This window comes from Colletotrichum paranaense (assembly GCF_030867605.1).
Source record: "Colletotrichum paranaense strain IMI 384185 chromosome Unknown Scaffold_6.1, whole genome shotgun sequence".
NCBI lineage: Eukaryota > Fungi > Ascomycota > Sordariomycetes > Glomerellales > Glomerellaceae > Colletotrichum > Colletotrichum paranaense.
This window is the reverse complement of record NW_026848964.1, coordinates 2,322,309-2,346,978: the sequence shown is the minus strand read 5'-3', so window position 1 is coordinate 2,346,978 and position 24,670 is coordinate 2,322,309. Positions and strand designations below refer to the sequence as shown.

The 24,670-nt window shown below is 52.6% G+C and overlaps 9 protein-coding genes across 9 annotated transcripts; 5 read left to right on the top strand and 4 right to left on the bottom strand.

The window, feature by feature from the left end:
* Positions 1 to 403: 403 nt before the first annotated feature.
* Positions 404 to 1,534, bottom strand: CPAR01_08442 (HemK family methyltransferase; the record flags this gene model as incomplete). The annotated part of the gene is made up of 2 exons (XM_060492710.1): positions 404 to 1,459; positions 1,520 to 1,534. 2 exons carry the CDS (start codon positions 1,532 to 1,534, stop codon positions 404 to 406), a joined length of 1,071 nt encoding a protein of 356 aa, XP_060349080.1.
* A 747-nt stretch (positions 1,535 to 2,281) lies between these two features.
* On the top strand, positions 2,282 to 2,602 carry CPAR01_08441 (uncharacterized protein; the record flags this gene model as incomplete). The annotated part of the gene is made up of 1 exon (XM_060492709.1): positions 2,282 to 2,602. The coding sequence occupies one exon, from the start codon at positions 2,282 to 2,284 to the stop codon at positions 2,600 to 2,602; it is 321 nt and encodes a 106-aa protein (XP_060349079.1).
* A 597-nt stretch (positions 2,603 to 3,199) lies between these two features.
* Positions 3,200 to 4,681, bottom strand: CPAR01_08440 (uncharacterized protein; the record flags this gene model as incomplete). Its single annotated transcript, XM_060492708.1, has 1 exon — positions 3,200 to 4,681. One exon carries the CDS (start codon positions 4,679 to 4,681, stop codon positions 3,200 to 3,202), a length of 1,482 nt encoding a protein of 493 aa, XP_060349078.1.
* Positions 4,682 to 5,085: 404 nt separating this feature from the next.
* CPAR01_08439 (amino acid permease) lies at positions 5,086 to 9,074 on the bottom strand (the record flags this gene model as incomplete). The annotated part of the gene is made up of 4 exons (XM_060492707.1): positions 5,086 to 6,737; positions 6,786 to 7,794; positions 7,850 to 8,835; positions 8,900 to 9,074. 4 exons carry the CDS (start codon positions 9,072 to 9,074, stop codon positions 5,086 to 5,088), a joined length of 3,822 nt encoding a protein of 1,273 aa, XP_060349077.1.
* A 1,467-nt stretch (positions 9,075 to 10,541) lies between these two features.
* On the top strand, positions 10,542 to 10,775 carry CPAR01_08438 (uncharacterized protein; the record flags this gene model as incomplete). The annotated part of the gene is made up of 1 exon (XM_060492706.1): positions 10,542 to 10,775. A coding segment is annotated over one exon (234 nt), but the record flags the coding sequence as incomplete, so codon positions are not given.
* Positions 10,776 to 12,047: 1,272 nt separating this feature from the next.
* On the top strand, positions 12,048 to 16,048 carry CPAR01_08437 (transmembrane amino acid transporter; the record flags this gene model as incomplete). Its single annotated transcript, XM_060492705.1, has 5 exons — positions 12,048 to 14,153; positions 14,219 to 14,391; positions 15,573 to 15,631; positions 15,694 to 15,804; positions 15,858 to 16,048. The coding sequence occupies 5 exons, from the start codon at positions 12,048 to 12,050 to the stop codon at positions 16,046 to 16,048; spliced, it is 2,640 nt and encodes an 879-aa protein (XP_060349075.1).
* A 439-nt stretch (positions 16,049 to 16,487) lies between these two features.
* Positions 16,488 to 17,014, bottom strand: CPAR01_08436 (U6 snRNA-associated Sm-like protein LSm5; the record flags this gene model as incomplete). Its single annotated transcript, XM_060492704.1, has 6 exons — positions 16,488 to 16,523; positions 16,586 to 16,649; positions 16,700 to 16,727; positions 16,787 to 16,825; positions 16,884 to 16,940; positions 16,990 to 17,014. The coding sequence occupies 6 exons, from the start codon at positions 17,012 to 17,014 to the stop codon at positions 16,488 to 16,490; spliced, it is 249 nt and encodes an 82-aa protein (XP_060349074.1).
* Positions 17,015 to 17,622: 608 nt separating this feature from the next.
* On the top strand, positions 17,623 to 19,323 carry CPAR01_08435 (3'-5' exonuclease; the record flags this gene model as incomplete). The annotated part of the gene is made up of 2 exons (XM_060492703.1): positions 17,623 to 18,601; positions 18,650 to 19,323. The coding sequence occupies 2 exons, from the start codon at positions 17,623 to 17,625 to the stop codon at positions 19,321 to 19,323; spliced, it is 1,653 nt and encodes a 550-aa protein (XP_060349073.1).
* Positions 19,324 to 19,950: 627 nt separating this feature from the next.
* Positions 19,951 to 20,127, top strand: CPAR01_08434 (uncharacterized protein; the record flags this gene model as incomplete). Its single annotated transcript, XM_060492702.1, has 1 exon — positions 19,951 to 20,127. One exon carries the CDS (start codon positions 19,951 to 19,953, stop codon positions 20,125 to 20,127), a length of 177 nt encoding a protein of 58 aa, XP_060349072.1.
* Between the last annotated feature and the right edge of the window lie 4,543 nt (positions 20,128 to 24,670).

Genomic DNA, 24,670 nt, shown 5'->3' with positions numbered 1-24,670 from the left:
AGGTCCAGCGGTTACAGACGTTGGGCCCGCTGAGCGACCGCTAAAGATTAGGGGTCTCAGGCGCTAAACCGACAGAAACCCCACCCACAATTTGAGAACGATTCTTAAATCGTGACCAGACCTACGCTTCCATCAATAACCACTGGCCCAGATCGTCTAGTTGGTTAGGATGATACGTTGTGGTTCTTCTATACAGCGATCCGTGTTGACGGCGGTTCGAATCCGCCTCTGGGCAGTACCTTTTTGCTTTTGCCATACTTCATCCTTGTGAAGTCGGAATTGTTGCAACTGACTACTGTGTGCCGTATTATTTGTTCTCTTGCAATATGGGAAGCGCCTGACATATTCTGATGTGGGATGGTATTTTAAATGCGTGTATATCCAAGCTTTTTGAAACTCAGTCTCATGGACGAATCAGGACTGATCGAACATTCCCGCTGCCCTTGACAGTAATCATCTCCCCATCGACATGGAATGAACTCACTTCATCTTCTTCGGGCGACAAGTCTGGCCAGTCCCTCCAGAGCTCGCACAAAGCATGCCTCGTAAAGTCATTGCGTCTGACGAGCTTGACAACCCTAAGAGCCTGTTCCTCATCTCCCACCTCGAATAGTAAGACTCGCGTCCGTAGCCGACTTCCAATGTCGAGCAGCCTAGCGTAAAAGACGTCGGCATGGTCACACCCCCCATACGTAGGCACCATCTCCCCCGGCACGAGCGCGAGCTTCGGCTCGTACTTTCGCACAGAGTAGCCCATCTGGCCCTGACCATAGGTCCAAACCTTGCGTGATATGTACGGCGGGTTTGATACCAGTACATCGCATCGTTGAAGCGACTGCATATCAGCCTCCTGGAAGACGTCTGCTTTTCGGAAAGTCACCTCCTTGTCGGGGGACGGCGGTATTAGTGAATTTAAAGCCATGTTGTGCCGCAAATTTTCTCGCGAGAGATTGATAGCGATGGGCGAGACATCGACGCCCGCGACGCTGAGCTTCTTGGCCCATCGTGTAAGACGCTCGTACAGCGCGAGCGCGATACACCCAGTGCCCGTACAAAAGTCCACGACCCGCAGCTCTCTGTTCTCGAAACCAGGCAGCTGGCCAAGCGCGATTATGTCGGCCAGATGGATCGCGTACGCCTCCGTCTCAGCGCGCGGGGCGAGCACGCCGGGCCGGCACTTGATGTCGAGTGCTCCGAAGGGCTGGGAGCCGAGGACGTACTGCAGGGGCACGCCGCGGCCGCGTTTTGCGCAGAGGCGTGCGACGCGGGTTTCTTGCTCATCTTGGCTGGGCAGAAGCGCTCTTGATGACGGCTGCCTACCGCTGCTTGCGACGTGCGACCTGATCCAGCGAAGCTCGGTCACCGCGGAGGGTACATCGCGGCACGCCGGCAGGAGGACGGCGGCATGGGGTGAGATGGCGTGGGCGCGGCGGAAGAGGCAGGGCGGTAGGCGAGGCATCTACCGCGGTGCGCGCACGCTTACTTTCTGTGTGTTTCTTCTCTCCGGCCGCTGACTCACTGCATTGCGCGTCATGAGGGGAAAGGATGACTAGATGGCGTGAGGAAATTCGTGGATGAGATGAAGTTTGTGTGAGAAAGACGAAAGGGTTAAACCAGGTGTGAGGTGAAAGTTTTGGGGGAGCTTGGGAGCTTGGAGCTTGGGCCACACCGAGCCGCATACACCGCGGGAGGTCGAGCTTATTGAAGCCATCGTCGGTGCATTGGAGACCTGGATAGTGGAAGAAACAATGGTCTTTCTGATGAAATATGTCAAGAGTTCCAAGCTTCCAGGTGTATTTAGTATGTGCGGGTAACCAGTGTCTTATTTCACTCTTGTCGGTGGGCGGAATGAGCAGAACCCGACTGTCTCCCGTGCCTGACCTGAATTAACACGGCTCTCAACCATGATGGTTCTAAATTCTGCAGTCGCACGGGATTCCTAGATTGCCTCACACTCCCCATCGGTTCCGTCAAGGTTGTAGAATTATATCCTCAGGGTTCACTAATGGCTATCTTGGCCTCCAAACTAGACACAGCTTCCACTTCCTCTGAAGACTCTTTCTGTCGGCATACTTCAGGAAAGCACCTAGTTTTCTACAATCCATCCTATTTTCCTCCTTCAATCCAATAACTTCTCCATCAAACTCTTGCTATCAAGTCACCAAACCACACATCGCCGGATCAAATCACACCATACCTCAGCTCCAAACAAAAATCACTCAACTCTCAGAAAAAACGAAATAAGCAAAAACCCAACTCACAACCAAACCCCTCCGACAAAATGCACATAAGACTCCACCACTTCGTCCTCCTCCTCGCAGCCCTTCTCTTCCTCGTCGACCACGCCGACGCAAACCGCTCCTATTACACCTGGTACCGCAGAAGGTGCTGCAACCAACCGGAGCGGAAACTGTGCAGAGAGGCCCTCGTCCGCTGGAGGTATTGCAACGACGCTGCCCGCAGGGGCGGCCTTCCGCCGGGCCCGTGCATCTGGACCCAGCAGTGGTGGGAAAGGGCTCACCATGCCTGCAGGCCCGGTATCGAGGGCCCTACGGACTGGGTTGATCCCGATAAGCCTGTTCTCCCCCAGGTCGAATATTAGAAGTGAAAACATCGATCATTTTTTGGTTTAGGGGGGGGGGGGAGGGGAATGTCCAAGAATACGACGATGGAATCAATCGTGTCACTCTATTCGGTTCCGTCATAATGGGGATTCGAAAATGGGGGGTTTCCTCGACCGAGCGAGTTGGAAGGATGTTGGTATCGCTTAGGGGCTAGAGACATCGCCTCGTAGTACCCAAAGTCAAGGGATGGAGGCATCCCAAGATGCTCTTGTTAGGTGCGGTATTTCGACTCTCAGTCTCCGTCGTGATGTATGGAGCTCCTGTACTTAGCCTATTAGCGCGGTTCGGTCAGTTTTCATCTAAGTTGTTAGCCCAAGGGAGTTGAGTGATGTCATGTGACACGAACATTACAGAGACATCGATAATATTGAAGCATCAGGGTGACCCAAAAGGTAACAAATCATAAAGGCTTTCTTTTTGTTCCGAAATAACGAGTGGGTAATCGCGACTAAATCTCAAATTCATACAATACTGTTACAATGTCTCAAACCCCTGAAAGGTGATTGAGATATCATCCCATCCTCAAAACTCCCCAAATCCGAATGGGCGAAATAAGTAACGTCGAAGAAGAACCTTCACACCTCCGTAACCGTGATATTCATGACGTTGTTCTTGTAATCCTTGATAAAACTCTCGTAGCGCGGATAAACCTCCTCATCGTCGACCCGAAGCCGGTCTTTTTGACCCTCGTTCCCTTCCTCCTTTTCTTCTTCTTCGTCGCCGACTTCTTGCTCCTCCTTCTCGACGGCGTCGATATCCTCCTCTTCCTCCACCTTAGTCTCATCTCCTTCCTCATCGCCATCCGAATAGTCATCCCAGAAATTGCCATCCTCAAAGTAGTAATCCGCCCACTCGCCGTAGACCTCCGGCTCAGGTTGCTGTTGTTGCTGCTGTCCCCCCTCGAAATCCTCTTCCGGCCGCGCTTCTGGTAGCCACGACTGGAATCTTGATATCGGGGCCCCTGTATTGAGGATCGTATCTTTGGAAGAGCGCCATGAGTACTTCCGCGGCACCGGCTCAGGGCTGATGTTCATCTGGTGAACAATGTGATCTGAAGGCGGAGGCGTCATCGGTTCGGATGTCGCCCGTAGACGAGGGTCCGTGAACGGTGTAGCAGGCCGGTCTTTCACTGGCGTCAGAAGGGGAGGCGAGTATGAGCCAACAGACTCGTCCCCGACGACAGTGGGTGACAGCGCGTCGGAGGATGAGCAGACAGTAACTCGCTGAGGGCATGGCGAGTCCATGTCCCTCGACGAGAAGAGGGACTCGATGCTGTCATCGGACCAGCGAGATGTATTGGCTTTTGGCGTGTGAAAGCTTAGCCTTGATTGACTGCGGGACACAGTCGGCGGTGGAGAGAGGGGGGCAACACCCACGGCCACTGTAAGACCGCATCGGGGCTTTTCTTCGACGTCCCCTGCGTCACTAACGCTGGGTGTGCTGGTGTGGTATGATCGCCGTGATGCCATCGTCGACTTGGTCGAGCTTCTGCCCACTTCCACAACCTTGGCCGGACCGGAGGAATTTGTCCTCGCGAGACGAGCTTCCTCCAAGTGCACACTTTCGACCCTCACGCTCCGCAGATACCTACGGTCCTCGGCCTCCTGCTCATCCGGGTACGGCCACATCTTGAGGCCCGTCTTGACGCCTCCCCTCTTGTGTTCTTCTTGTCTCTGCAAAGACATAAGGAATGCCATGCACTGTTCGTCATTCGGGATGGCCCGTTTTGATATCGGTCGTTCCGGCCTGTCAGGCGTATGTATAATTCGAAATGACGAGTCCTCGTCGAGAAGCTTCGGCGGTAGCGTTCTGGGTGATTTGGGTGATAGAGGGAATCTCGGCGATTTGGGTGAAAGTGGAAACCTTGGCGACTTTGGGGATTTGGGTGACTTTGGTGATTTAGGAGACGTCATGAGGTTCTTTATCTTGAGGCCTTTCAGGTACGGCGACAATTGCGTGGTCCAAGTCGATTTCCTTCCATGATCATTCATGTTGACTGTTTGAGGGATTGTCCATGAGGAAGGCAATGCCGGCGGGGTTGGGTGTTTAATGTCCATGGCTTCAAAAGAGGCTTCCATGAAAACCACTCCTCTTGACAGACATCCGAGGTAGGGGAAGAAAAACCTGGATGGCGAGAGTTCAAGCTGCTTATGCACCGTCGAGGGAAACTCTTTGTAAAGGCTGCAGGCGAAAGCCCATCATGGTGGTCCGGTCGCTGGCAGACAAAGAATGCTTAGTTGAATAGCTTCTCATTTCAGCCAAAGACACTGAGGAATGTGGCCGGCCCCAAAAGAGTTTACCACCACATTCCTTTGTTCCGGGTGATGATCCCCGACATAAGCCGCCGACACGCTGGAAAAAAAATAAACGCCAAAGTATGAATTAACCCCCGCGTGGTTTGACCTTATCATGGATGTTCTCCCTCGCAGGATTTGAGACATTGCCCCACCACGAGTTCAGACTATAGCCCAACCGTGACAGTCATGTTATTACTCAGGACCAACATGACGGGAGGGAGCTCGTGGCAGAGGACTTCAACGTCCGATAGATACTGCACGCTCGCCAGCTCATCCTGGCAAGTCCCCTCCGTGGGCACGGGCAACGTGGTGAACATGACGGCTGTATCTTTGCTGTTTTGCCGCATCAGCTCATTGAGGATGACATGCTGCGCTCGCGATGGCAAATCGTTGAACGAGAGCGAGATGCCTTGCGTCGAGTAGGGCGAGCCGGGCCCGTCTGCGTCGGGTCTCGAGTCTAATCTGTAGCGTCCCACAAGTTCCGCCATGTTCATGTGGACGTCGCCTAGATCTGCAGTAGACGCGACCGAAGCTTTGCGTGATCTGCACGAGAGTTCCGCAAACGTACTATTCGGCTCGAACTCTTCAGCCGCCGTCACCGTCATCTCGGGCACAGGCCGACTGGAGAACCGTCCTGCAGAGGACTGTCTTGAGAATGCGGGTTGTTCCGCCCGCGGCGTCTCTTCCTCGGTGGTGTCTGCAAACATGATTGTCGGACCAGACGCACCCTCCACATCGGTTCTGGTCTCCGGCATTGGACGACTTGAGAACCTCACTGCTGATGATTGTCGAGAGAGCGTTGGTCTCGTTGCTGGGGTTGCTTTCCCTGATACACTTCCCGAGGTCGCATCGTAAGTGTTGATACCCGCCGACCGAAACCCGCCCATGGAACGAGCAGATATGTTTCGATCAAGCACAGGTCGTTCCAGCGGAGTTGGAGGCGCTGACACGTTTTCGACCCTTCCCACGTGGCTTGGGCCCGCCTGACCTTCAGAACGAGCTTGTGACACCATCGTGCCGTATGATGCTGCCGGTGCAGCGCTCTTATTCGATTTGCTCCTTTTTTGTTTCGATGGACTCGTGAGTAGGTCGTCGCTCTGGCTTCGCCCTCGTCCTCGCCCAAGTAACAACGGCCGCCGGGGAGCGTCGACCTCTGGCATCTCGTCCTCGCTGTAGTCACTGCTGCCAGGTTCAAATTCAGAATCGGAATCAAGGCAAGATGGTTGTTGTTCTTGATCACTCATCTCACCGTCGGAGCCAGAGGCGTCTTCAAAAACCTCATCTCCCAAGTGAGACGTATGAATTCCAACACTGACGCCAAGGCGGGACAACCTCGAAACCGTCGGCTTCCTGGGCAGTTCCCCAAAGTGCACCAGACTTGGTCGCCGTCCACTTTCAATATCGTCCAGTGATACATGCGGGTTGAACACGCCAGGCCGCCCTGCGGTTGACTCGATGATATTCGCGAAAGACGTAAGCTCTTCGGTTGAGTTCAGATTTGGCTCACGGCCTCGGAACCTCTGCAGGTCGTCCCACCACTCTTCATCCTTTAGTATATCGTGGACCATAATCTGAGACTCGAGGTCGTTACTTTGGCCGTTGATGATCAGCTCATACGTATTGAGGTGTCCGGAAGCCAGCCAAAACACGATGACCTCGGCCTCGATCCTCAGCTTATCTAGCAAGGCCTTGACTCGCGCCCTTTCTTCTTCCACTTCACTTTCGTACTCCACAAACACCATGACGCGAATATTGTATACTTTGTGCCATGTCGGAACGCTGTAGAGGATATAGCCTAGTTGGAGAATCAAAGTATCTGCAAATGTATCAGCGAAATTCGTATTGAAACAATAATCCTGCTCACATGTGTCGAAGTTGGTTGTCAAGACACTTTTCCCATCTGACAGAACTTCTGCCGACATTTGTATTGGCCAGAGATCGAGATGTTTCTTGACGTTGGCTTTGTCCTTGCGCGGCGTTTCCAGATCTTCAAAGCCTTTGCCAATTGCGACATTCAGTTTGTACCTCAGAGCGAGATCTTCCAACATAGTCATGTAACTGGTCACACTCATCATGCCCTCTGTCTTCATCACATCCGTAGGCAGCCTGCCTTCCATCAGGCGCGCTGATGTGTCGCCTCGTCTCCTGCGTGAAGGCCTCTCTTTGGCTTTGGCCTGAGGGCGGGCGTTCATGTTCGACGAGCTCGGTGCTTTCGGAACCTGGAAAGAAGGTCGAGAATCTCGCAGCTCGTCCATGTTGTAGAATCCCATGACGGCAATATTTGGCCGCATGCCCCCTAGCCCAGCCGATAGAATCAAGTTTCGGATACCCCAGGTGATGGTTGGGGACATTGTAAGCTGCACGAAGGCCTTGATACGGGAGAACTCCGAGATGTACTTTGTCCATGCTGCCTGTTGAAGTCTGGCTTCGTGAACGCCGCTGTTGAAATCGTCCGTCACAATGACGTGGCCGAGAATATAGAGACCGCCTTTCTTTACGGAGTTGCAGAATTGAATCAGTCGAGTTTGGCTCCTAGGATTGTTGATGAGCAGAATGATTTGGGGCCTCCAAAACTTGATATGCTCCGGCCGCAATCGCAGCAAGTACTTTCTCACTTGGTGGTAGATGAGATTTTGCGAGACGTCACCCCATCGCTTTGGTGGGCTGAGATAGTGAATCAGGGAAAAGAGAAAGATGAGCAAGCAGACTGCAGTAGCCGCATAAGTCTGGTCGATGAAGAACATGGCCGCTGCAGACATGATGCTGCCAGCAAAAGCTGTCTCCCAACTGAAGAACTTGAATGCAGGCCGAAAGTTGGGAGCTGATCCTATCTTGAGTAGGAAACATGCCAGGTTCATGACGAAGAAGGTCATCTGCTCTCTGTTAGTCCCAAACAGCTTCGTCTAGACTGAGTAAGCGGGTGCTCACCTGATAGCCCATGGAGATTAAAGTCGCAATCTGGTTCAAATTGGCGAACATGGCGATCTGGGCAAGTACATATGTGAGAATAATGGCTTGAATTGGTTCATCAGCCCTCTTCGTTCCTTTCGAAAATGGCAGCAGACCGGGCAGCAACTTGTCTCTGGCCAGGGCTTGCATGAGCTTGGCAGCACCAATGAGTCCCATCACGGCGGAGAAGAAGGTGACGGCACACTCTCCTGCAAGGATCAAAGGTGGGGACAAGCTCGTGACCGATATAATGTTTGTGTTGTTGAGAAATGAAGCATGCGTTGTGGTGGAAGCCATGGAGAAGACTACAACCAGGTACGCAATGAAGGTGGTCATCATCGCCCAGAGAGTTCCCTTCGGGATGTCTTTGCTAGGATTTACCAGATCTCCAGACATTGAAGCCCCTGCGAAGATTCCTGACGTGGCTGGGAACAGGATGGCAAAGACCTCTCGAAAAGTTTCAAATCCTTTGAAAGACTCGCTTTTTGTATGGGGAGCAAAGTTGTCCACCAACGTCTCGATACTAAAGCCGGTGAATCGTACACCAAGTCCATCATCTCGAAAGGGAGACTTAAACGTGGAAGATATCGGAATGCTTATAATGGCGAGACTCAATATGACAAGCAGCGCATTGCTAGCCTTGGCAAATATGCCGCTCCCGGCCAAGCACAATCCAGCACAGAGCAGCAAAGCCAAGGTTTGGAGCATGTAGACAGTCCAGTAGCCTTGGGGAAAAGACCCCCCGACGTTCAGCTTTATGCAGTCAATGAGACCAACAACATTGAGAGCGGTATTGAGGACCTGAGCGAGGTAGAAGAGCATCCCGATGGAACCGCCAAACTCAGGGCCAAGAGACCGCGAGATTACGTAGTAGGCGCCTCCGCCCTTGACTTCGCCATTTGAAGCTATAGCAGACAGAGAGAGCGTTGTCAAGAAGTCTACAAGATAAGCCGTAACGAGTAGTCCTGTGGTTTTTTGTTAGTGTAGGCTTAGACGGAGTGAGCGCGTCTGTGTTAGTAGCTGACGAACCAAGCATGCCCAAAAGCCCAACTTGACCAAGAATCCAGCCAAAACGGAGAAACATGAGAATGCTGAAGATATTGAGACAGACGGGGATATAGACCCCCGAAACGGCACCCAACTTGGCCTTGGTACTGGTCTGCTCCATGCTGGAGAGACTCGGTCGTCTGTCGTCGCCGCCCATGGTGAAGGTCGGAAAAGGGGGTCCGGTCGTAGTCAATAGGTCGAACCGGATCTCTTCCCGGATAAGGGGATAGGGGAATGCGCCACCTCCACGATCGTTTTCCTCGGTGCCGAACCACAGTGAAGAGCCGACACGACAAAGATTCGACGAACTTCAGTGACGGAGATGGGATGGTTGCTCGTTCGGTCAAGAACAACTTAACGGTGTGGGAGCGCAGCGCATAGGTATATACGTTTGAGTCCCCGCCCTTAATCGCACCAGTGTGTAATGTTGGACTGGGCTGGCTAATCAACCCCCCAGTGCGTCCAAGTGTAGTTGAACGATGGCTTGCGGCGCGGCGGCGGTGATCACGGCGACCAGTAAGAGAACGGCCTGGTTGGGACGGCGGGCCGCACAGGCATCCAACTGGCCCGGCGCATGTCTCGCGTCTTTCTCGTCGTCTCGTTTTCAGGGTTCACCGTTCTGCGAGCCAGGGATATCTGGGGCGATCCAATGCAAGCCTCTCCAATACCCCGCGTGCCGATTGGAAAGCTGCGATATGCTCCAGCCGGTCGCGCCGTGTTTGTTGGTGGTCCACTCACACAAACAAGCACCAAAGTCTGGGAAATGCAGTGAGATGCAGCGCAAGAGGCCGAAGCAGGAGGACTAAACGACGTCATCCAGCAGCGAAGGACAGATCGGACAGGTCAGTCGCCAATGCGTGACAAGCGGTCACTGTGGTAGCACTGTGGGTTGTGCAGAGCCGTTTTCTCGTGTCCAAGGATCTGTGAGGAGGGGTAGTAACTAATAGGGTATCCTGCAGAATCGAGATGCGATTTCTTTGGAATCCCCTAAGATATCCCGTAGTGTTAGGTACATGTGATTAGGTAGCTTCTGGACGTTGTCGGTTGGGGGTACGTCGCCCGCTTTGCCCGATCCCCCACGAGCCTCGAGAGCTTCCATGCCACAGATAGATAGAGACAGGCGTGGTAGAGCGATGGGCATGGCATCACAGGCCAACGAGAATAGCGTCAAGTGTCAAATGCCTGGCATCTGCCAGCCATCTGGCTCGACAACCCATCTGATGCTGGCGTGGCAGGGTTCGACCTCCAAAATAGAAAACAAGAGACCAGTCGGTTGACTCAGGCGCATGACAGCGGTAAGCCGGAGATTCCAATGGGATGGGCCGGATTGGCCGCTGGTACCGCGAAATTCGAACGAGTACCTAGTTACCAGTGTGGCTTTGCCGCCTATCAGCCAGCAGCATGGGAGTGTCAGTGTGGGAGTGTCGAGTGTCACTGCTTCATGACTCGATGATGGGGTTTCAATGCCGGAGGTGAAGGGTTGGTGAAGTGAACCTGAGGGCGAAGAGTGCAGGCGCACGGGATGCGAAATCAGCGATGCACCACACCCAGACAGACACCAGGTACCGCTACATGCGCGGGCTCATTCGAGTCTTGAGGTGAGGTGCTGTTCACCTACCTCACAATTCTGGCCAAGGGAGGTGAGAGGTGGAGAGCTGCCGAAAAGCACCCGCCGCGGGGCTCCAAAACACGTTCACACCCAGCCCGCGCCAGGATTAATGAGCGCGCTAGCCCCCCACACTCTCTCTCCCATTTCACCGTGCCACCGTCAGAGCAAGAGGAACAAGTGAGGCGGGATGTGCATGCAGCCAATGACATCTGTTCGCTTATTGTAGCGGTCGAGCTGTGCCTTACCTAAGCTGGTAAGATCCGATGGGAACCTTGGTTTTTTTGGTAGTGTGCGCTGGCAGTAAGACGAAATACTCGGCTCATTTCTAGTAAAAACTGTAGGTCGTATCCATTATGAGGCGTTTGGCAAGTCTCGAAGTGACCGGAGGATGGCCGATCATTGGAAAGAAAGACACATATCCCAGGGATTTTCGCTGTGCTGTTTTGCTGTGCTGAATCAGACATGCGATTGACGGTCAATACCAGCCAGTCCGCTGGCCAGAAGCAGAGGTCCTGGCGTAGGTAGTAGGTACAGTCGAATCTGCGGTTCCCGGTCAAAGTGTTCAAGATATTACATAAGGAAAAAGTCAGAGATGAGAGCAGAAACAGAGGGAATGGAATAAGACGAGAAATAATGATCGGAATCACCCAAGTAGACTATGTATTGTTGTTGTACCTAGGGAACTCGAGACAGCGCTGCAGCAATGTAGATAAGTAGATGATGCATTCGCATCTCATCGTTGGTGGCTGGAGCTTACCAGCTATGACATGGAGTAGCACGGCGACGTGATTATTCAAGAGTACCGTTACCAAGCACTGAAAACCTAGGAGACCTCGCAACCCATGTCTGAGAGACTGAGACAAGACCTCACCTGGAGGCTGGGGCAGCGTAGAGCGGCTAACACAGGCACAACATTGCCTTGCAGGTTCAGTACCAAGCATGGTCAGCATGCCCGGAGGGTGGAGCGAGGAACCCGAGAGAGCTCCTGGGTGCTACCTTAGGCTGTCGGTTGTCATAGCCCGACGGGTTTCGGCAGCGCAGCCACAGCTCCCGACACCACCCAGGGCCTGCTACAGCGTATGAGCCTACAGGGCAGGGCAGGCTGCCAGGTAGCGCTACCTACCCGACGCTATCTGTGTGAGCCACAGACTCTCCAGACCTGCCAGATTAGGTCACCCGACCCGCTTGGAAGCGGCGTCCTTATCACGGGTTCCCAGTAGCAACAGCTTCGAACGCACATCCCCCCAAGCCGTGCGCTGCAATTGATCTCGTCAGCTGTCTTACAACTGAGTCCAGGTAAACTCTCCCCGTACTTGAATCGAACCTACGTCTTCTCCATCATCTAGCTCTCCTTTTTTCCCCGGTTCCGTCCCATCTCATCTTCTCCCGCCCATGACACCTCGCTAACTTTGTTGTCTGTTGTTGATCCAGTTCGGAATCTGCAACGCTGTGGTTGGAGGCTCCTCGATATACCGAATACCGGCATTCGATAGTCCGCGACCGGTTTCATTAGGCACCATCATGGCATCTCCTTCGAGAGATCCCCTCAGCATTCCCAGGGCCGACTCCCCGTCCCGACAATTCGGCTCTCTACCTCGAGCAGACGCCACCGCTCGCCTGGCATCGCCCGTACCCTCGCAGCAATATGGCACTCCCCAGACCGGCCGCTTCGTCGGGAGCTCAAGTAGGCTAGGCGATGCCAGCGAGACGGCAAGTCTCGCTCCTCTTGCCGGAGCTGCTCCTTCAAGCGTTCAAGGTCCCGGTGTCTCGGCTCTCGCCGCCGCCTTGTCCAACTCGCTGGGGACATCTCCACCGAGGCATGGCACACCACCGGTGCGCTCTGCCACCCCTCCGGCACGACCTCTTTCCCCTGCTGCTGCCGGCGCTCAGCTTTCGAGCACGCCCATGACCAACTATGGATCTTTCGACTCTCGTTCGCGAAACGCCGGTGCTGGCGCCTACGAAGACCCCGAGATTGTCAAGAGGCATTTGGTCCAGCCCACCGACGCTGCTTCTGAAGAGTCTAGCATGCGTGATGGTGTGAAGGGCAAGCAGGCCGTGAACGCCGACGCCGACACCGGACTGAACGAGGACGAGTTTTCGAGTTTGCAGCTACAAGGCGGAGACGTGACTCGAGGCATTTACAAGTGGACCGAAGAGGCAGAAGCCCGCAGCAAGATGCAGCGCAGCAAGAGTTTCAGCGTTTCGCGTCCGGATCCCGAAACTGATATTCTTGATATCAATACAATCAAAGTTCCCGGAGGTTTCCGTCGCAACTACCTCCGTAGAGCGGCAAGAAGCCCCTCCACGGCCAGAGATGGTGGTGAGCGCGGCGAGGCTAGCGAAGCTCCCCAGCCTCGGCTGCTGACGTCCAGCTTCCTCGAGTTCCTCTCGATATATGGTCACTTCGCAGGTGAAGAGTTGGAGGAAGACGACGAGGCCCTACGACCCGGCGAATACTTCTCCTCAGGCGAGGACATGTACGAAAGCGACGACGAAAGCGATGACGACAGAGAGCCTATGGAAGACAGCGCGCTGTTGACACCGTCGCGCCACAGAAGGAGACGCAAGCAGCGTGGCGGCAGTGGAAAGAACAGTCCCATGAGTGCGGCGCTGCTTCTGCTCAAGTCGTTCGTTGGTACGGGAGTTCTCTTCTTGCCTCGCGCTTATCTGAACGGTGGTATGGTCTTCAGCAACGCTGTCTTGCTTGGGGTTGCAGCGCTGAGCTACTACTGCTTCGTTCTATTGGTCACGACTCGTCTCAAGGTCGACGGATCTTTTGGTGATCTTGGCGGCATTCTTTATGGCAAGTGGATGAGGGCGACTATCCTATCGTCTATCGTTATAAGCCAGATCGGGTTCGTGGCGGCGTACATGGTCTTTACGTCAGAAAATCTGCAGGCCGTTATTCTAGCGGTATCGGACTGCAAATCCAACATCGCTGTCAAGTGGTTGATCCTCTTGCAGGTGCTTGTCTTCCTGCCATTCTCCCTACTGCGAGACATCGAGAAGCTGAGTTTTACTGCTCTGATCGCAGACGCCTTCATTCTACTTGGTCTTGCATACCTGCTATACTACGACATCCTCACCTTGGCCACCAATGGTATCGCGGACATCATCCAGTTCAACCGCAACGACTGGACCTTGTTCATAGGCACGGCAATCTTTACGTTTGAAGGAATTGGCCTCATCATCCCTATTCAGGAGTCGATGAAGAACCCCAGCAAGTTCCCTCGTGTCATGTTGGCGGTCATGATCATCATCTCGGTCATCTTCATCGGCATGGGTGCCATCTCCTACGCCGCCTACGGGTCCAAGACCGAGACTGTGGTGCTCCTCAACATGCCCCAAGACAACAAGGCTGTCAACAGTGTTCAGTTCCTTTACTCCATCGCCATTATGCTGTCAATTCCTCTGCAGCTTTTCCCCGCCATCAAGATTACCGAGAATGCGTTGTTCACCAAGAGCGGAAAGTACAATCCCTACATCAAGTGGCAGAAGAACCTCTACCGCTTTTTCTTTGTCATTCTTTGCGCCGTCATCGCATGGGGTGGTGCGGATGATCTAGACAAGTTCGTTGCCCTCGTCGGTAATTTTGCTTGCATTCCACTTGTCTACATCTACCCGGTGAGTACAATCATGCACATGACCTAATTTGTCAATATAGAATCTGACTGCTAACCCTCAAATAGCCCCTGCTTCACTACAAGGCCGTTGCGAGAAACAGGCTCTGGAAGATTTCTGATATCATACTCTGCATCTTTGGCTTCGTCGCTATGGCTTATACCACAACCTTGACTGTTTACAGCTGGGCTGGTGGCTCCGATGGTGCTAAACCTCCGGCATACTGCGACCGCAGGGGGAAGTAAATCGGCACAAAGCGCCTGAGGGAAACGCATGCGACTGCATTTTTTAATTGTCATTCAGTGCTGTCTGAAAAGCGTTGGGTAATCATTGCATGGATTCCAGCGGGTTCTTCAAGGGTTTTGGACAGCATCGGCCGGTCGTCAATGAGCATGGGCTTGTACATAGACTGAAGAACAAGAGGCTCATCGCCACGTTTATAGTTCTGTATGTGTATACGTAGCAGTGGTTTTGAATCAACTTATCCTTCAACTCCCTTCGAAAATCATCTGAGGACATAGAGGCCAAGAAAACGAAAATTTCTTATGGCTTAGCGAGTCTCAATCTAATCTATTGAGGTGAAATGAAGATCAAGGAAGACGTGGAAGGTCGTAATAGCTTATGCACCGCCACATTTGTACATCTGTGGCGCAGCCTAAATCTCTAGGACCCACTACCTAGGACTCCAGCCCATCTTTACTGAGAAGGAGCCTGAGCTTCACCACGTCCAACTCACTCACCAGCATCCCTCATACCCCGGCTGAACTCTCAAATTCAATCACATTACCAACCAAAAGGTAGTGATCAATTCCTCGTCATGAAAGAACGTTCCACTAACCATAATAGAGTCTCACTTCGGTATTCTGCGTTCAGTTATCTCCAACTACGCATTGTCTTCAGCTTTGTCCTCAAAGTCTCGTTACAACCGACTCCACCCTCCCCTTTACTATCACGAATCACCAAGATGAACGCGCCTGATCGGTGAGACAATCTTCACGGTTTTGTTTTGTGAGATTTGGAGGGAGTCTATGTCTGCCTGGTCGGAAGACGGACTCGAAACGGCTTCACCTTGTTATGATTCCCTTCAGGCTTCCCTTCCCGTCACCCTTCCCGTCACCCTCGAGGAGGTGGCCGTGGTCTTCTCCTGGCTTCCTTGCCGGGCTCTGCCAGAGGCGCCTTCGCAAGGCACGGAACTACGCCTTTAAATCTATATCCTGAATTTCAACATTGCTCCTGTTTTTCCACGCACATAAACCATCGCATCACTGCTTTATCAGGCATATCAAAGACTCCCAGACGCCAGAATCACCCTCTCTCAACACATCTGAGCCACATCATGTCTTCCCAATCTGAGAACATTCCTCCTCGGCGCGTCTCTTTGCGAGAAAACGGAACCCGGAAATTGAACTAACTCTTTCATAGTTTCGAGCTCTTCCTGCTCGGTGAAGGCGAGAAGAAGATCGAGGAGAATGTCTTCTCTGGTACGATTTGTACACCCTTCAACCATTTTCCTAGCCATTCGGCCAAGCTAAACGCCTCCCAGGAATGTCCAACACGTCCGACTTCGTCATCAAGAAGGAGGACCACACTCTTGGCAACCTCCTGTCCGAGCACCTGAAGATGCACAAGAACGTCCTCATGGCGGGCTACAAGAGTAAGGCGCATTGCCCTCCAACCAGCGTCACGCATACTAAACCTTTGTCACAGTCGCGCATCCAAACGTCCCCGAGATGTTCATTCGAGTCCAGACAGACGGCACGATCACCGCCAAGGAAGCCTTGGTACAGGTCATCAAGAAGCTCATGCAGGACTTGTCCCACCTCAGTCGCGAGTTTACTCGCGAGTTCGAGCTTCGTCGCATGGTCGAGGCCGGCCGTTCGAATCAGCAGGGCCAGTAAGGCGGACATACGAGACGATGGTTTACATCTCGCGTGGGATTTTTCCTCTGGGCGTTAGGCGGATAAGGTCATTACGGAATAACGGTCTGATACCGAAGTTTGGCATGGGGAATCGTCATATTGGTTTTCGCATTCCGGGCTGAGATAGGGCCTCGGATTAGAAAAAGTTGATCATTGCGCATTACGTCGTCAATTTCGCGATGCTCTGAAAGGCTCCCTACATGACATTTTTTATGTGTATGCCCAGTCCCTTGAAGCCCTCTTTGGCGCTGTTCCCTTGGGTAGCGAGTCAACGCCTTCAGCCGTCATGGCATTGCTCGGACCACCCCTGGTGCCTCCCTCATGCCATCCTTTAGGTTATAGTAATCATGAACCTAGTCTATCTGTGATCTTGAAGAGCGGGTGCCTCTGCTCAAATGCGACCCTTGTCCAAACTTCTTCACGCGGTCACCGGACCCTCTCCTCCAGGAATGAGCTGCTCATCATCAGTCTCTCTCCTCCCTTCTCTTAGAAAACCCAATAGGAAATGTGACGTACCATGCAAATGTTGTTGCCGTTCAGCAGGATCTTGGGAAGCTTTGTGTGGTTGCCAGAGTAGTCGCTGGCCCGTAGTTAGCAGGGGTATACGTTTCCGTCAAAACGGCCACATACAATTCTGTCACGTCCTCCAACACCATGTCTGTTTTCTCGTTAGATATTTCCAGCAAATGGGTAGCACAACATTCAAGTTTTACTTACTGACGTAGTCATCGAAGCCCAGGAGCGTGCCGCTGAATTCTGCCATCATTTGAGTCAGCAGATCAGGTTCACTCGAGCCCTTGATGGTCAGCTGTACCCTTGTCACCCTTCATGACAACCCAGATCCTCGATCCAACACATTTGTCGATAAGTTCTATCTTCGTTAGCTTCGACGTTTTGCATTCATGGGCTTGTCCACTCACCCAGAGGGAGCAGTTGCGACGCCATTTTGCCGCTTAAATCTTTGAATCTGGTGGAGATTCTGAACTCTTCACGTTTGAAGTCTCCTTATAGGGGTTCTGCAGGTATCAAAGTCGTCGAACGAAATGATGGTCGTTTTGATACACCAAACGAAGGTTCTTTGCCTGACCAAAACGTCGCTGCTCAAGATGATGGACGTCGTGCACTTAGGCCGGAGGGGTGAGCGTAACAGCCCATGTCAGGTGACTGCGCGATGAGCTGTGAATGACTAAGCCACATCACCGGAGCTCCCAGCTGTCGTTGCCGCCAACTGGGCGCGTATCACCCACAAAGCCTATTCCGTACTTTAATTGAACCCCTCCATCACCCACGACGCGTCTGCCTGAAGAATACCGTTCTTCACTTTGTCGCGCCAATGCCCGGTGGCAAATATGGCGCTTCACTCCCCCTTCAGATGCACCCGCGAGTAGCGTGGATGAGCTTCCCTAGACGCAGCAGTTCTATTCTATATAATCATCGACTTTTGCCGAGGTCGATGCTGGTCCAAACGTATGAACACCCTTTTCACCGAACTGCAAGCTGCTCTTGGCTTTTCACTGACAGTATCGACGACTCGCAGACGTTCCAAATCAACAATGTATCCTTCTTCCTACGCCAGACTATGGAACCCCATTCGAGGCATCGTCTTCGGCCAGGCGAGTCAGAACGAGACATCCCATCCTCGAGTGGACATGTTGCGTTCTCTCCACACCACGACGCCAGACAACAGCCAGCCCTCAGTCGCGACGAAGCCGAATAACGAGATTATCGACTCTGACAGCGATGACCTGCCTTTCTACACCGCTCCGGAGTATCAGCCCGCGCTAGACAACGTTCCCACTGCCCAGACGCTCCAAGCAGAGACCGCAGGGGGTCCGAAGGAGGGCAAGGCTGAGGCTGAGACGAAGGCGGCTACAGAGCCAGCAGATCCTCCGCAGACAGACTTGGATTTCAAGATCCCTCTGCCGGCATTCCGGAAAGCCCAAGCTGCAAAAGAGAACACGGGAGACTCATTCTGGTCTTACACACTCTTTCGAGGACCATCGGTAGACGGGGCCGAGCAAAAGGTCAAGGTGCACTACTGCAAGACCAAACACACCATGGAGAGAGTGTGTCAATACTTTGTGAATGATTCAGTCCTTGGGTTCGACCTCGAGTGGTTCCCGGATGCGAAGAAGACCTCGGGTCCGAAGAAGAATGTTTCCTTGATCCAGGTCGCCAACGAGAGTCGGATCGCTCTATTTCACATTGCCTTATTTCCCACCGACGACTTTGTCGCTCCGACATTTCGGAAGATCATGGAGGACTCGGATGTGCGAAAGGTCGGCGTGAACATCAAGGGTGACTGTACGCGGATACGAAACCATCTGCAGGTCGATACGAGGGGAGTCTTCGAGTTGAGCCATATGTATAAGCTTGTGAAGTACTCAGCAAGTGGCGAAGTGAGACTGATCAACAGGAGGCCTGTACCTCTGGCTACAATGGTCAAGGAACACCTTGGTCTTCCCATGTTCAAGGGGCAGGATGTCCGGTCGAGTGACTGGTCCCAGTCCCTGAACATGGACCAGCTCATGTGTAAGTGTTAGCAGAAACTTTTCTCTACTACTTGCTAACTCTGCCTAGACTCTGCTTCAGATGCCTATGCCGGCTTTCAACTATTCCATGTTCTCAATGGGAAGCGCAAGAGCCTCGATCCAACTCCGCCGCTCCCGTATAATGCTGAGCTCGGCCTGAACATCCGGCTCGCAGACGGTGTCACCCTCCCAATGGCAGAAGAGAATATTGAACCTCTGGAGGCTGACCCGCGCAACATCTCAGCACCTCTGTCGGCCTCGGAGTGCCAAGCAATCAGAGACAGTCTCGAAGTTGAGGCAGATGGCGAGGGTCAATCAATCGCCGAGAGCGTGAGAGCCGCCAAACTGGCTGCTCCAACCCAGAAGCGCCAAAAGGATGCCAGGGTCATTGCTGCCGATGAGAAGCTGGCCAGCTACCGGACCACCATCAAATCCCTCCACGCCTCACCTTCCGCCGTACGAGCCTACTTCATCTGGAACGATAACGAGGACCTCACGCCCGAGGCCGTTGCCAAGGTCCTCCGAGACCCGCCGCTCCAGACGAACACGGTCGTGAGCTACATTCTGGAGGCTCTCAAGTTGGAAAAGCTGTCGTTCGACAAGAAGCGGCTGCGAAACGAGATTCTGCACACACTGCCGAAGGAGGTTCTGCAAGGCAGGTACAAAGCTTTGATGTTGGAGGCTCATAAGCCCGATACTGAGGCCTCTTCTTCAGTTGCGTGAGATGATGCGCAGCTACATTCACGAAGAGGGTAGCATGACGAGTCAGCGAACCAAGAAAAATACGTTGTGTAGTTCAGCATTGGATTCATGCATAATAGAGATACCCGCATTGGTTACATTTCACCTCCCTCCACGAGCATAGTCTTCGCTAGTAATCAGCAGCCCGTGAGAAAACATATGGACGCGTCAACTCTTTGCCAATCGCCGAGCCGCACGTCAGCCACAGCCGCCCCTGCATGTTTCGAAACATGAATTGCGGTAGAGCTCTTTGATTGGTGCTCTTGTTTTGTCTTCATGATGTCTGCCGTCCATTGTGTATTCCACCGTAACAACACGCACTCGCCCTTGATGATCTCTCATCCCTATGGCTTCCATTATCGGCACCAAAGACGGACCAGTTCATCAACAAGCACCGTCCGTTGTAGTCGATGGCCGAGCGGTACGAATTCTGGCAAAGAACGTATGTTGGCTCACGGTCTTACATAATGCCATGGATAGCTTGTTTTTTTTTTTCTTGCGTGCAATAGGTTGCGGGGTCGAGTCGACTTTTTGGTTCGTTTTGAGCCACAGGGATTTACTGTTATTTTTGTCATTTTCTATCTAATCATTTTCTTGGGTCAGTTATTCATGCTCTTGATGCATGTCAGTAAGCTTGTTGTGGTAGGGAGAGGCACAGCACAGCACACATCATCACACCGGACTTATACTACTGACTCCTATTGCCTGGGTGACATGACTTTGGGGTTACACGACATGGGAGACCTACCCCATCGTCGTCGTCGTCGTTGTCATCGTATCGTTTGAATGGGTATTGGACGATATCTCTCGTCACAGCCACAATCTTGCGCGACGCGATGATACGTCGTTGACATTGTCTGTCTACGACTGTCGGCGCGTGGTGTGAGGCTTGTGGGCTTGATTTCATGGCCTCTTTTCTAATTTGCCACATTTCCAAGTCAAGGTATAAGAATAAATGTATATGTGGAACAAAGGATATGTTCGGCCGAGTTTAGAATGCCGTCATTGTTTGTAGAGGGTACATGCGAGATGTAGCAAGCAACATGTTGCGATACGAGATGAACTACACGTGTGGTGGCGAACAGGTTGATGGGGACGGGTTGAGAGCATGGGATACTCATAACTATTTGGCCTCGAGAAAGATGTCTCGGTTCCTAAACAGAAGGAAAATCATCTGGGCTGTTATTCTGTCACAAATTATAAACTTTTTCGACGGTTCGTCTCTTGTTGGGGTCTCAGGGAGGTGGAAAGTACAAAAATATCAACAACATACAACATAGTGACGATTGCCAACCGTGGAAGAAGCAGATGCCAAGGAGATTCTGAATATCATAGAGCAGCGATTGCGAGACGATGCTTGTTTAGTACACATGGGTTCAGACGAGCATGTGTTCATGACCTGTTCAGTCACCCTCACAACTATGATGAAGGGGAGTTGATTCAAGTCCTAAGCCAGGCCAGCTCAGATGTCTTTCGCAGTTGGCCACGACTGACATCCGAGGTTGAAAATAACTCGGAATGGCCGAGCGAACAGGCCTCACGGCTTTGCAGCGAGGAAACAAGTTCGACATCATCCCGAATCCGTCGCAGCTTGCGAACGGCCTCCCAAGAAGATCATCATCCGATTGTGGCCCGCCCGATATTTCCTGCTTTTTGACGTCTTTGCCTCGCCGTCCGAAGTTTGGCATTATGGGGCTGTCTCTGCAACTACATTAGGGAACTCTCCACAATCTCTAAAACTAGGATCGTGCTCGGTCCTCGACAAAGTCGTGAGGTGACGTCTGGGGTGTTCTCGGAGAAGCGCTCGGGCTGTTTTGGCGGTGCTTTTCCCGTACGGTTCCTGCCTCTTCCATGCATCATTGACATGCTTCTGACCCGAGACCTTCGTTCGTGTGATCGGATTGCGAAACCAATCCGCAGCTCTTTCTTTTCTTACCTGCGTTTAGGACCTTGGCGTGTGGACTTTATCGGGTATTGTGGCAGATTGCTACGGCCTACAGCCCGGTGATCCCGATTATCTGGCTTATACGAGGTATGGTACCAAGGACAAACGACTGCCATATTGAAATGCTCATCGTTTACTCCAAACGATCATGTAGCCTCGAGGCTTGCTGAAATCTATCGAACTGGAGATGAGGCACTCGGTCGAACATGTGATACATCTCGGCCTAATTCTACCAGGTTGTCGAGTAAAGCATGGCTATTCCATCCATGCTAGTAACGAGGCTCGTTCCTATTATGTCCAGTGGCTTCTTGTCTTTGGCCAGCGTAAAAAGGAAGAGTCTTGGCCGTGTCCAAAGCCCTTTGCGATCCCACTTGTGGATGCTGCCAACCGATCGGCTCATGGTGCTTGAAAGCTTATCGAGATAGCTGTGGAGAGCCAAGGGACCAAGCATGCTCTTCAGCTTGGTGACCAAGACTGATATCTAGACTTCAACTCGAAACCTATGGCAATTCGAAGAGCAAATGAGCAGTGGCACCATGTGGGGCACAATGAAGCTTAAGCCACACCCAATTTGCACCACATGCCCTGGATATTCTCGAAATTTCGACGAAAATCATCGTGAAATGCTCTCTGTAGTGCCTGGGGTGGCCCTTTGCCGTGAACTTCGACGTCAAGGTATACTGCATAGTCCACAAGACGGTCGATACCGCAAAGGCATATAAGGGTTTGGATGCTTATAGGAGATACTAGAAACAGGTAGCGCTTCGGCTAAGGCGGTATCTGGCCGAGGCTCCAGACTCTCGAAGGCTTCTTAGGCAGTACTGCGAGTTCGGACCGTGCCAAATTCATCGCGAAGGTGTCGTGTTAAACGTGATATGAGAACAGATGTGGAGGCAGTATACGGACAATACCGAGACCCGAACTTTTGTCTAGATCTAGACTAGCACACCAAGCTAGAGACTGGCTTCGCGGCCGTTGTCAAAAATTTTGTTCCAAGAAGGAATCGCTAAGGTGGACTTAGGGGGACGCTTCAGTCCTTGGCATAGTCATCTCACTGTCCAGCTGGGTCCTGCACCGAGTGGGACGTCTGTCTCTACACGTACGCAGTAGTCGCTACCTTAGCCGGTGAGGTTGCAGATGAAGGTGGGACGGGACCAGATCCGTCATGACATCAACCAGGGATGTATCCGTCAAGTAAACGGGTCTCGATGGGCGCTATCAAGTCAAACACGGAGAATGAAGGCTCGGAAGCAACATCCTTCGCCCCTGGAGGCTTGGAAAAAAACCCTGCAGTTTCCAGGTGGCCCATTATAGGAAGCAGTACCAAAATCGGATGGCACAACTGATGCTTTCTGCTGAATGCTGCCAAGTCCGAAGCCCCTTGGGCGTGACATGTGGTCGCGAATGCAAACGCGGTTGGATGTGCAGAGGGAACCAAGAGAGAGCATCAGCCACGGCATCAAGGCAATTATTTTGGACCAGCCGGCGGCTGCAAAGCCGGGAAGCCGCCACTGGACGTTTTCAGCGGGCAATTGCCAGCTGAAAGTCCCCGCTGACAAAATGCAGCTGCGAGTCGCGCTGCATCCCGCCCCAAACAGTTGGGGAACTGTCAACTGTGAACGTGGCAACGAACCGACGCCGCCAGCCGCAGCCGCCCAAGAAAGAAAAACAGCCAGGTCAAACGATGCAAGCAAGAGATGCCAGTGAGCTATGGTGCCGCAAGATAAACCAATGGTGAGGAGGAGAAACACCAGAAACCCAGAGAAGCACTGGCCAGTAAGACGATCACGAACGGTTGCCACACGAAACTGTCCGCCCTCCTCCCTTGCGCTAGTGTAGGTAGTCGGGTGTTCCCAAGCCATCCGCCATCTGAACCACCAATCTCTAGTGTCTGCTTCCAAGTTCCCACTTCTCTTTCTCTCTCTCTCAAGCTGCAAGTCGATCGAGATAGCGCGCAGCCGCCGCTGGTCGCCGTGCGCAACGTCTGGGTGACGACTTGGGCTGCGTCGTCGTTGGTGCTATTATCCAGTTGCCGCTTCCTGCGTCTCTAGCGCCTCTTATCGCACTGCCGCCTGCAAGCTCCTGCAGAGGTGAAAGCCAGTGGCATTGTCGCACAGCTGCCATGACACCGATGTGTGCAACCTTCACGTCGCCTTCATTTACCTCTCTACGGAAGCAAAAACAAAGCAAATAGTCCGGACTCTGTAATGAAAAAGAAAAAGAAAGTGGAGTGTATCTGTACCGCAGGTACTCTGGAACATTGACTTTGGAGACGTCGGGAATATTCTGCATCGAGCGGGGGCAGAGACTGCATGTTTCAAGAAGTTTACCAGCGTGACATGGACTGTAAGGTAATTTAAGCTGCGAGAAAAAAAATTGAGCGACCAAAGATTCAGGGTTCCCGCCGGTCCAGGCTTGTTTCGGGGGCGGGGAAAGCTGTTGAAATGAGGAGACGTGCGGAATGGAATGCTTCTTTCCCTGGACGGGTTCAGCTCTACCGGTTCATGGAAGACGCCTAGAAGACTTGGGCTTTTCCTTTGTTCTCATCTTTGCATGTTCATTTCATCTGGCACATGTCCGAGACCTACATGAAGACTCTTTCGGGGCTTAAGCTGCGCTAATCAACAAGGTGACGACGACGACGACCAGACGGCGCAGATTGGAAAGTACTTTGTAGATTTGGTTGCATATCAGGTAATCAGAGTTGGAGATGAGGGCCAGAGGTGAGTCGATGCGGTCCAGGGGTGGAAACGACCAGGTGCGGGTTGGAAATGAGAATAGCATGCGCCTGAGGTGGGAAACAAAATGGCGGTTTATGCCGCGTAGTTGACGACTAAGGTAATGTTACCTTATCTAAGTACGTACTTACAGTTGTTGCCAGCTGCAGAGATAAACTCGATGGATGTATCTGATGTACACTTGCATACCTACTCCGTCTTGTCCATATTGCCAACAGGATTTCGAAATTAAGAGAATCGACGGGTAGAGGCAGCCGTTTACGCCGGGATCTTCAGTGAAAGAAGGAACTTTCCCAAGCTCCTGATTAGCAAATTGGGCTCCAGTTGACGCAGCGGGGACCAAAAAGAAACGGCTTGATCCCGTGGCGTAGTAGCCCGCTACGTCAGTTCAAGACATTTCACACCAACACATTCGATTTGACCCGTTTCATCTAGGTATTTTCCTATCAGCATCCGGCTAATGCTTCCTACTAGTCAGGGGTCTCGGCAGCAACAGTGCACAAGCAGCGCCGGTTCCTGAGCCGCGACACAACCATCACCTTACACTCAATGACTCTGAGCCCACTCAAGACTTCCAGTTTCTGAACCACTTCTGCCACTCCCACTCGCCCGCCGCCCGCCCGCGCCTTCTCTTCGGCGCGTCCTC